Below are 11,476 nucleotides of genomic sequence, written 5' to 3'. Positions count from 1 at the left end.
TTTTGGTCTTTTAGGCTCAATAATTTGAGATCCGCACATGTAACTCACAAATCTGTCATGGACATCATTTACAAGTGCCAAAGAAATCCAAGGGGAGGTAGGGCACTTTATTTAGTTGACAAACTCTTACCTTCATATTTATGAAAGTCATTTATTCAGCAGCGTAAGCTTTTGTTTTCACAGTTGGAGTTTTACACATTAGATTGAGCGATGCACCCAATATTTCCTTAAAATGATAAACATGAATGACTTTCACTGCAGGTATGTAGTTCTCAGAATCTATGTGCCATTATCCAGGTAATGCAACATAAGGTTAACCCTCCTGCTGTGCTCCGGTCGACTTGGACCCATTTACAAGTTCTCTCAGTCATAAGGTTCCATGACTTTGTCCACACAAAATACACTGCTCAAAAAAATAAAGGGAACACTTAAACAACACAATGTAACTCCAAGTCAATCACACTTCTGTGAAATCAAACTGTCCCCTTAGGAAGCAACACTGATTGACAATAAATTTCACATGCTGTTGTGCAAATGGAATAGACAAAAGGTGGAAATTATAGGCAATTAGCAAGACACCCCCAATAAAGGAGTGATTCTGCAGGTGGTGACCACAGACCACTTCTCAGTTCCTATGCTTCCTGGCTGATGTTTTGGTCACTTGAATGCTGGCGGTGCTCTCACTCTAGTGGTAGCATGAGACGGAGTCTACAACCCACACAAGTGGCTCAGGTAGTGCAGCCTATCCAGGATGGCACATCAATGTGAGCTGTGGCAAGAAGGTTTGCTGTGTCTGTCAGCGTAGTGTCCAGAGCATGGAGGCGCTACCAGGAGACAGGCCAGTACATCAGGAGACGTGGAGGAGGCCGTAGGAGGGCAACAACCCAGCAGCAGGACCACTACCCCCGCCTTTGTGCAAGGAGGTGCACTGCCAGAGCCCTGCAAAATGACCTCCAGCAGGCCACAAATGTGCATGTGTCTGCTCAAACGGTCAGAAACAGACTCCATGAGGGTGGTATGAGGGCCCGACGTCCACAGGTGGGGGTTGTGCTTACAGCCCAACACTGCAGGACGTTTGGCATTTGCCAGAGAACACCAATATTGGCAAATTCGCCCCTGGCGCCCTGTGCTCTTCACAGATGAGAGCAGGTTCACACTGAGCACATGTGACAGAGTCTGGAGACGCCGTGGAGAACGTTCTGCTGCCTGCACCATCCTCCAGCATGACCGGTTTGGCGGTGGGTCAGTCATGGTGTGGGGTGGCATTTCTTTGTGGGGCCGCACAGCCCTCCATGTGCTCGCCAGAGGTAGCCTGACTGCCATTAGGTACCGAGATGAGATCCTCAGACCCCTTGTGAGACCATATGCTGACACATGCACATTTGTGGCCTGCTGGAGGTCATTTTGCAGGGCTCTGGTAGTGCTCCTCCTTGCACAAAGGCGGAGGTAGCGGTCCTGCTGCTGGGTTGTTGCCCTCCTCCACGTCTCCTGATGTACTGGCCTGTCTCCTGGTAGCGCCTCCATGCTCTGGACACTACGCCGACAGACACAGCAAACCTTCTTGCCACAGCTCACATTGATGTGCCATCCTGGATAGGCTGCACTACCTGAGCCACTTGTGTGGGTTGTAGACTCCGTCTCATGCTACCACTAGAGTGAGAGCTCCGCCAGCATTCAAAAGTGACCAAAACATCAGCCAGGAAGCATAGGAACTGAGAAGTGGTCTGTGGTCACCACCTGCAGAATCACTCCTTTATTGGGAGTGTCTTGCTAATTGCCTATAATTTCCACCTTTTGTCTATTCCATTTGCACAACAGCATGTGAAATTTATTGTCAATCAGTGTTGCTTCCTAAGTGGACAGTTTGATTTCACAGAAGTGTGATTGACTTGGAGTTACATTGTGTTGTTTAAGTGTTCCCTTTATTTTTTTGAGCAGTGTACATTGATTTTCAATTTTTTGGGGTGTTTTAACTTCTGTACACCTGTGGTATAACATGGAGTTCAGGCACATCGACACACTTCCTCTGCCAAACCCCCGCATGTGTGTTTCAACACTCACCTTCTTGGCTTCCACAGAAACCACACCTGTTGGCATTCTCATAATCGCAACATTGTTTCAATAATATAGACCTTTTCTTGCAGTTCTGGTATATGAAGCTTTTGAGGCCTTGCTCACACTTCATTGTGGCAGCACAATGACCAAATTATATACTGAGGCTCTTGATCATGACACTGGTGAGGAGAGAGTCCTTGTTAAACAGCAGTTTCATCCGAGTATGTTATAGTCAAAATAATCCATACATAATGCTTTTTTTTGCTCAGTTCAATGAGGCCTACAGGCCGCAAATAGCTCAACTTCATGGATTTATAATGGGGTGGTCATTTTGGACCGGGAACACAATTAACATGAAACAAACACAACAGGAGGGTTAAAAGGCCTGAATCTGCTCAGTGCCTAAACATGTGCTATTAATAAGACTTAATGACAGAGCAATCTGATTTGAATTTTGACTGGTCACAGCAAGAATCTTACCTCAAAGGAATCACTTTCAGGCTGTTTTTCTCCACATAATGCCATCAAATTCAACCCGTGAAAGGTCAAATAAAAAAAAACATTAAATGGCTCTCTGTGTTTAATAAAATAGCGCTAATGTCATGTCAGTTCACATATTCCTTGGCAGCACAGACAGTGCGCCTCAATGCCATGACTGCTGGTGAATGAAGTCCTTGGCTTGGAGCTGTGTTTACGGCTTTTTCTGTCCTGACTGATTAAGACAATTTTACATCATAAATCTGCAGATTTGGTATGTACTGTAGAAGTTGGAAATGCATAGCACCATTTTGGAAGCACATCTATCCATTTGACAACTATCATGTCCTGTCAAACGGGTTGCATTTCTTGAGCTTGAAACAGGAGTCACTAGTATCAGGTATGCAGCTGAGGTTTGTGTTGTCGGCCTCTACTTCAGGTATTGGTAAACTTCCTCGTCCAGCGATATGAGGTTAAAGTAAGACAACAAAGACAGCAGGGATCGTGTCAGAGTCATCATCGCCATCTCAGACCTGGGAAGATACAATAATTAAAGTTAACGGTAAGAAAGGTAGGCAATTTTGTAGGAACTAAAATTGCCAAATTGTATGTATGTATTTTGGGGAATGCTTGTAGCAAGACCTACCCAGCCGGGTCTACTGCTATACACTGGCCAGTTTATTTAGGTACACCACCCCTTTCCCAGAAATGGTTAGCGCCTACAGACAGTCATGTGGTCATGGCTTGGTATATAATGCAGGCAGACAAGCATCCAGTTACTGTTTGAACATTAGAATGGACAAAACAAGTGACTTATGCGACTGAGCGTGTTTGATCGTTGGTTCTAGTATCTTCCGACATGGTCGGCCTCCTGGGCTCTGCACACGACAGTTTCCAACAGATGGGCCACAAAACGGGCAAATAATGGCGAGGTACAACAGTGGTGTGCAGAACAGCATCTCGGAACACACAAATCGTTGGTCCTTGTAAAGGACGGGCTAATGCAGCAGACTCCCACACCGGGTTTGATGCCCATCAGCTAAAAACAAGCGGCGGCTCCAGTGGGCACATGATCACCAACACTGGACAATTGCCTGGTCTGACGAATCTGTTGCATTATGCTAACGGCAGTAAGCAGCATGACACAATAACCTCATCATGCCTGGTGTTAACAGTACAGGCTGTTGGTGGTGGTGTAGGGAATGTTAAGTCCCTTGATACCAATTATGAAACGTTTCCATACCCCAAAGAATACATGGTGATCTGGAGGCAGGTACGGTGGGAGGATCAGACCTGGTACTAGATGGGTGTCCCGAAACTGGCCACTAGCTAGGGTTCCATAAAATTGGCAACAGATTTATGCAAATATTCAATAATCCGCATAAAGAAAATGCGTTTTCCTACCGGTGGTGTTTCCAAACGGACTAGTTGCTGATACCTTTTCAGTATGTGATGTATTGCACACAATGTACTTTTTCCACTTCAGTTTTCATGTACCGAATAAAAAATCTCAAGTTCAATGTGTTTCCATCGCATTGTCAACTGATAGTTTTCACAAATGGTGTTTAAATAGCAAATGTTCCTACACTGGTCTTGACACTAGCGCTCTAGCCAACAGCTAGCAGATAGTGGTTAGGCTAGTCTACATGAGATTTATGGAGAATTTTTGCATTTGTCAAACGGCAGTCAAGCATCGATCATGTCACCAGAAAAGGACCCTCGATATTCATTGGAAAGGAGCATCAAGCATTAAGATTACCGTGTGCTTTACCCACCCTGTGAAGGTCATAAATTATTTAATCTGTAGCCTAATAAACGTCATACTTTCCCAAGTCGTAGTGGGTAGACCACACACACCATATCGCGTGACTCCCAAGTTTACTTCGATATGGTTATCAGTATTTTCGCATAAAAGCATAAAATTCCACTGCCATTTCTCTCATAATAAATGTTATCGACAAAGATCCCACCACTTCGAACGAACAAATTATCTGTCGGCATTTATAAAATTGCACCGAAGCGTCCAATTCCAATCACAGCTGTCGTAATTTATTTAATTTTTTATACTGTATGACTTTAATTGCATAAAACTGGATGGAAACGTGGTTACTGTGTATAGTGTTTAAGGATAATTCGTTACCTCAGGGCACACTCGAACTTGAGGCTCTCCCAGGTGGCCCGCACCCATCGCAACACCCTGAACCTTGGAAGGACACCCGGCCTCTCTGCCTGGAGCCGCCCCCAACATTGCACAGCGCTGGAGACAGGACAACAGGTTAGTAAGCATCTACAACTGCTGCTATGTGAAACACTCGTCTGTTCACCTCTTAGCCATGACACAGTATCTGTCCTCCGGAGCCCCCAGCCTGCTGCTACTACTAACCTCTTAGCCATTACACAGTATCTGTCGACCAGAGCCCCCAGCTTGATGTTGCCAGCCTGATGTTGCTGCTGCTACTAACCTCTTAGCCATGACACAGTATCGGTCTACCCGGAGCCCCCAGCCTGATGCTACTACTAACCTCTTAGCCATGACACAGTATCGGTCTACCCGGAGTCCCCAGCCTGATGTTGCTACTACTAACCTCTTAGCCATGACACAGTATTGGTCTACCCGGAGCCCCCAGCCTGATGCTGCTACTAACCTCTTACCCATGACACAGTATTGGTCTACCCGGTGCCCCCAGCCTGATGTTGCTACTAACCTCTTAGCCATGACACAGTATTGGTCTACCCGGAGCCCCCAGCCTGATGTTGCTACTAACCTCTTAGCCATGACACAGTATCGGTCTACAGGAGCTCCCAGTGCGATGTTGATGCTGCGGACCGTGTTGATGTTCCTGAACACCAGCAGCATGGGGCGTGGCATGGACTTGAGCACAACCATGATGTTGTCAAAGTGATTGACAGCCATGTTCCTCATATAGGTTGTCTCTTCACGACTCAGGATGTTGGACAGGCCCAATTCCCGCATGTTGATTGGCCGTTGCAGCAGCATCTCAGAGAAGATGAAGTAGTCTGATAGGATACAGGATATTGTAAGCAGGTCTTTGTTGTGAGACTGGATTTGTTCAAGGCATATGACTTCTGTTTAAATGAAGGAATCCGTTTGAAATAAAATGAAACTTTATTAAGCCTAAATGACAGTTGTCCTCTCACCTTTGACCCCCAGGCTGTTGGAGTACCTCTTCATGGCAGCATCGTCTCTCAGGACTATGGACCTCCACAGTTTACACAGAGCTACCCTGTCACTACAGAGCCAAAGGTTAGAGTTGATAGTAAAACATACAAGTTGTACCATTAAAACATGCAGGATCTAAAATGTATCCACACTACGGTGAGTTACTTTGGATAAAAGTGTTTGCTAAATGGCATATTATGAACCTTACATTTCACTGAGGTATTCATACAGGCCGTGATCCAACAGTACCAGCTCTGCCTTCTTGTCTGGACCTCTTCTCACAAGCACTGTGACATGGTACAGATAACATGCATTCAAGGTCACCAAGTCATTTTAAGCAAATATTGTTGTACTGTAGTTATTTATTATCAACGTGACCCAGTTCTCAGAAAAACATCTTGTAAACTGCCCTGGTACAAGTTACACAAATCAATAAATGAGCATGTTAAGAGTTCAGTAGACACTGAACCCTACCATTGCCAGGGTGAGGGTCAGCGTGGATGAAGCCAGTGTAAAATATCTGCTCTGCAAACGTACGGATCAGCTTGTCAGCAGTCTGAAAAGCCAGAGAACTGTTTATACATTCATCTGAGTACTAATGATCAAAGGTTATTGTGTCACAATAGGCACTTACATCTCTCAAACTAAGTCCTTGTCTTTTGATTTCTTCCAAATTGTTGATTTTGCAGCCTTCACAGAACTCTGCAGTCAACACTCTCTAAAGGAAAAATTGTTTGTTTATTACAGTACAATAATACAAAAGTGGTCAAAAAGGTATCAAAAGGCTGCGTTTAGACAGGCAGCCCAATACTGATATTTATTTCCTTCAGGAATTGGTCTTTTTACCAATCAGATCAGCTCAGAAAAAGATCCGATGTGATTGGTCAAAAGACACCCCCCAAAAAAAATTATTGGGGGGGGCTGCCTGATTGCAGCTATCGTGATATACAGCAGTGAATAGTTCAGTCTCTCACCTTGCTGGTTTGGTCCCAGTACACCTTTGGCACGATGACAAATTTGAAGTGTTTCAGTTCCTCTGCACATCTCTCAGAGTTCCTGGCCTCATTCTCAAAGTCCAGCTCCTGAGCTAATGTCCCCTTCAAGTCCTAAAATCGTCAGAGAATGCCAACATTAGGTTAGTTTAGGGGACCACGTCTAGGGCTGTATCTAATCATGCTCTGCAGGTATTATCTGATAAATGTCCTATAAAATAAAACACTGTTTTTGACCAAGTTGTCAGACAAGTTTGAGCCCTTACCTTGAGGACCCATCTGAAGCCGAAGCTGGGGTGCATGAACTTTATAACGTCCAGTAGGATTTCCAGAGTCCTGATGTCACCATCGAACCGATCCCTGAGGTCTATGTACTGCACCTGGAGAAGAAAGTGTTTACTATTCAGAATCAGGAGATATACACCTGGCCTGGTTTAACCAAAGTGTAGTTTGGTTTAACAAGGTGATGTGACCCCTATTTAATAGTGTAAATCATACACAGTATACTTTTAATTCAGTGGCTGAATGTGTAGTATAGTTAACCTGAACCCACTTTGACAGCGACAGGAGTCCCGTCCTGCAGCTCTGCCTTGTGGACCTGGGCCAGACTGGCTGCTGCGATGGGCTCATAGTCAAACTTCTTAAACATTTTGTCTGGAGTCGTATTGAAGTCCTCTATGAACAGAGCATCTACCTGGTTGAACATACCAGATAACTTAATGGGAGAATGTTCCTCATCACTTTTCATTATAAAATGGCTTGTTCTAGCCTCAAATTATGAATGGTGAAGAGGCATTGAAAGCTGTGACAAAACTACAAGCATGGCTCTATCACTTTCACTACAGCCTCTTGTATTGTATTGCTTCATCAAATCAAAATCAAACTATTTGTCACATGCACTGAATACAACCTTATCGTGAAATGCTTACTTACAAACCCTTAACCAACAATGCAGTTCAAGAAAGAGTTAAGTCCAAAATAATAAGTAGCAATGAGGCTATATACAGGGGGTATCGGTACCGAGTAAATGTGCGGTGGTACAGGTTAGTCAGTAATTTGTACATGTAGGTAGGGGTGAAGTGACTATGCATAGATAATAAACAGTGAGTAGTAGCAGTGTAAAAAACAAATGGAGGGTGGTGTCAATGTAAATTGTACAGGTGGCCATTTTATTAATTGTTCAGCAGTCTTATGGCTTGAGTGGTAGAAGCTGTTAAGGAGCCTTTTCCCTAGACTTGGCCCTCCGGTGCCGCTTGCCATGCGGTAGCAGAGAGAACAGTCTATGACTTGGGTGACTGAAGTCTGACAATTATTGGGGCTTTCCTCTGACACCGCCTAGTATATAGGTCCTGGATGGCAGGAAGCTTGGTCCCAGTGATGTACTGGGCCTTAAGCACTACCCTCTGTAGCGCCTTACGGTCAGACGCCGAGCATTAACTGTTCTTCAATGTTTGACAAGACAAAGTACTGCAGGTCTCACCTCCTTGTATCTCCTGTTGAGAGCCTTATCCTCCAGGACCTGCAGTGTCTTGACGTACTCAGGAGGCAACAGGTGGTTGAAAGCACACAGGCCCTGTCCCAGTTTAACGTATATCCCTCCGTTCTGCACCGCTCCCTCCACCATGCCGTCTGCTGCCCTCTGATGGCACAATGACATCCCTGCCACAAACGATGGGCTGCTCTGGCAAAACAGGGAGGGGAAGATGACGTGAGTCTCCTGACTGAACTACTGAGATCGTTGCACACTCACGCAACTGTTTAGCAGACAGATAGACCTGTCACAATTCATAATGGTCCCGTTGCCCTGCTCAGACGTTGCATGCGTCAACCAATGGTTTCGTGCCACGTCTTCGACTGTGCCGTCAGGCACCAGATTGCTATAACATATGTGGTTAGCTGATAGGTATTTTACGTATCTAGCCGTTGCAATATCTGGAATGCTTCAGCGATGCCTGGGCAGAGGAACGCACCCAATATTTCTGTCAAACTTACCTTGTCCATGCCACGTAACATCACATTGGAGGTCCACCAATAATCTACTGAGATATAGAGTCCTACATATATTGACCTGTAGAGACAGAGAGACATGGTTTGAGTGTAACTCCAAAAGGAAATTATTCAAAACATTTGATCACATACAAAAAGGATGGTGATATTACTGTTATGTTGGGACCCACCTACAGAAGCGACCGACTCCCTCCACCAAGATCTTCATCTTCCGTCTCTCTCTAGGTTCCGCAAGGGCGTACTGGACTCCCACCACCACGGGAACACCCACCGCCACACCCAAAAACATCTTCCAGAACAACCCTTGACTCTTCCTTGGCCTGACGGAAAGAAATGTGCACAGGACACACTGCATTGCTGAAATGCCCATGTCTTCACCCATCTTGCAGTTGCTTTCTAGAAGGTTAGTATTTAAGTAACAGCATGTATAGTTCGGTGTCCTGTCCAGGGGGTGTACTTGTACATCAAGCTGACTCGCGCTAAAGAAACAGGAGATGGGTCATTCTAGTTAGTTTAGTACCTTTGTGAGCTGAAGGACCTGTACAGTTGCAGCTGTGGACAGGGACATCTTCCCAGCAGGGCCAAATTACACAACCTTAACTACAGAAAGACAAAAACACCACCACAATCATTGTCACTTTGAAGCATCAACTTTAAACTAATCCATTGTTTTTACCAGTTACAGTAGACCAGCTGAGAAAGACCTTCATTCCTAGAAAACTAGAGAAAAACAAAAAAATCATGTTAGATTTCTTTCTGTTGAACAACATGTAGACTGGTGGTGGGGACTGCGTCAATGTCACTCTCCATAGGCTAGAACACACTGTTGTTGTTCTTAGCTGTCTCTCACAGGACAAACTGTTTCCAGACTAATAGATTTATAAATATAGGCTCTATGTCAGGGCTCTGACCACATGCACACACACACCAGGGCCGGCTCTGGACGTTCTGCCGCTCTAGGCGATACAAAAACATAATTGCCGCCGACCCTTTTTTCCACCATGATCAGCTCGTAAAAAATGTACGGACACAAACTTGAAACCACTGATCATGACCATTTAGCCCACGGGATGAAACTCCTGAACAGCAGTTGTGAGTAGCCCGATTGTCCATTTGACCTGTTTTTAGGATATGTTAACGTGTCAGCACATTTCTTTTTAATTTGATCAGGCACCGTTTAGGTTAGGCTATTTGATCAGAGAAACCTGTATGATGTTAAAAGTTTCTCATTACGTTGTCATACATTTTTTTCCTGCACCCTGTAGGCTACATTAAAGGCCACACTCTTTCTACCATATGCTATATCTGCTACATGATTTGTGTTAGATCTTTTTTTTTTTAAAGGAATGTTGGTGGAGTGCTTCTTCTCTCCAACAGCATCCTGGAAAGGCACGCTGGGAATGGACAAGGTACATATTTTGCATCCCTGACTGACAAAGTGGGCACCTATCACAGGGCAGCATCAGCGCTCACCTAAAAAATCTCATATGCCACTGGTTGAGAGAAATTTACATTGTTTTGGGGCAGAATTATGTGAGGTTTTAGGTCTTGTTGGAGATGCGTCTTGGTCAGTATAGTTCAGAAAATGCTGCCCTCGTCAATCTGCCACCATAGGCAGCCACCTAATCCTGCCTAATGAGAGAGCCACACACACACACACACACTTTCCATGGCATGGAACAAAAGACGTGACAACTTATAAATAATGGAGGGTAAACCACAATCTCAAAATTAGGGCACATCACACGATGTCTTTTAGCGAGATTGTACATCGAGCTCTGATTTTAGTATGGCGGTTATACATTGCATCAGGGGACTTTAACGTTGCGTCTCCACGCTCATTTCCTGGGAGTCAGAGAGAGTAGTTCATGGAATGAGAACTCTTGCTAGTGTGATCTGTAAATAAACATGTATAATATGCAAAAATGATTAACATACAAAGCGCGCACACATGCATATAGTTATTACTTTTGAGCTAGCTAGCTAGCCTAGCAGGCAAAGAAGACATAACAAACAGCTCAACTCACTGCTTTGAAGGTCTCCCCTGCCATGTTCAACCTATAGTGTGATCTCTTCTCACTAATATGGCGTTAAAACTGCGTAGTCACCATTCTAATGTAACCTTGTACCTGTCACCTGTTTCAGATCATTCTTGATTTCCTGAACTGCTTACAAATGATTTGACTGGCAGAAGGTGCACGAAATTGATCACGTGACAAATGGTCCGACTCGATGTGACCAAAGCTTCTCTAGTGAAAAGAATCATGACGACTCGATATCCTCTTCAGGTATCGTCAATTAATCGAAATTAATTGAAATTACAAATGTACAGAATAATGCATGTATGTGTATGGGTGAATCAGGAATGGACGTTGTAAATAATTAATTAATGTGGCTAACATAACATGTAACGGAAACGATTCAAGTGTGCCGTCTCTGTACAAACTTGTTTAAAGTCAGGTTTACGGTAGTAGAGTATGGTCTGTGGAATTAAAACAGTTGTTTTAAATGATAACGATAAAATACTACTGACTGCGTCTTGACTATCATTTTGAGATCATTAAACATATATAAATATATATAAACATATATACATATATAAAACAGGCACATACATGTGGTATCCTCCTTCCCAGCATCTCAGCTGTCATATCACGGGTATAGCCTGAATAATATGTATTATAGATAACTGTTTACATTAACACCAATGTGCGAATTACTGGGACCAGGCCCTCGTGTGGCTTTAGATCAGTGGTAGCAACTC

General features: G+C 44.2%; 1 protein-coding gene across 2 annotated transcripts; it reads right to left on the bottom strand.

Annotated features, from left to right (window-relative positions):
* Positions 1-2,353: 2,353 nt before the first annotated feature.
* On the bottom strand, positions 2,354-11,093 carry LOC129820002 (uncharacterized aarF domain-containing protein kinase 5-like). 2 transcript variants are annotated; one of them, XM_055876783.1, is made up of 15 exons: positions 10,740-11,091; positions 9,233-9,312; positions 8,883-9,032; positions 8,698-8,773; positions 8,186-8,386; positions 7,259-7,399; positions 6,972-7,085; positions 6,688-6,819; positions 6,348-6,431; positions 6,188-6,269; positions 5,922-6,000; positions 5,692-5,783; positions 5,298-5,550; positions 4,673-4,789; positions 2,354-3,065 (listed from the first exon to the last, which is right to left on the bottom strand). In XM_055876783.1, the coding sequence occupies exons 1-15, from the start codon at positions 10,761-10,763 to the stop codon at positions 2,963-2,965; spliced, it is 1,728 nt and encodes a 575-aa protein (XP_055732758.1). In that variant the 5' UTR covers positions 10,764-11,091; the 3' UTR covers positions 2,354-2,962. The 2 variants fall into 2 exon arrangements, with proteins under 2 accessions (XP_055732758.1, XP_055732759.1); XM_055876784.1 differs by lacking the exon at positions 4,673-4,789 and having other exon boundaries at positions 10,740-11,093.
* Between the last annotated feature and the right edge of the window lie 383 nt (positions 11,094-11,476).

The sequence above is a fragment of the Salvelinus fontinalis genome, chromosome 22 (genome assembly GCF_029448725.1).
Source record: "Salvelinus fontinalis isolate EN_2023a chromosome 22, ASM2944872v1, whole genome shotgun sequence".
In the NCBI taxonomy this organism is placed as follows: Eukaryota; Metazoa; Chordata; class Actinopteri; order Salmoniformes; family Salmonidae; genus Salvelinus; species Salvelinus fontinalis.
Note: the sequence above shows the minus strand (reverse complement) of the source record. Positions and strands in the feature narration are given on the sequence as shown.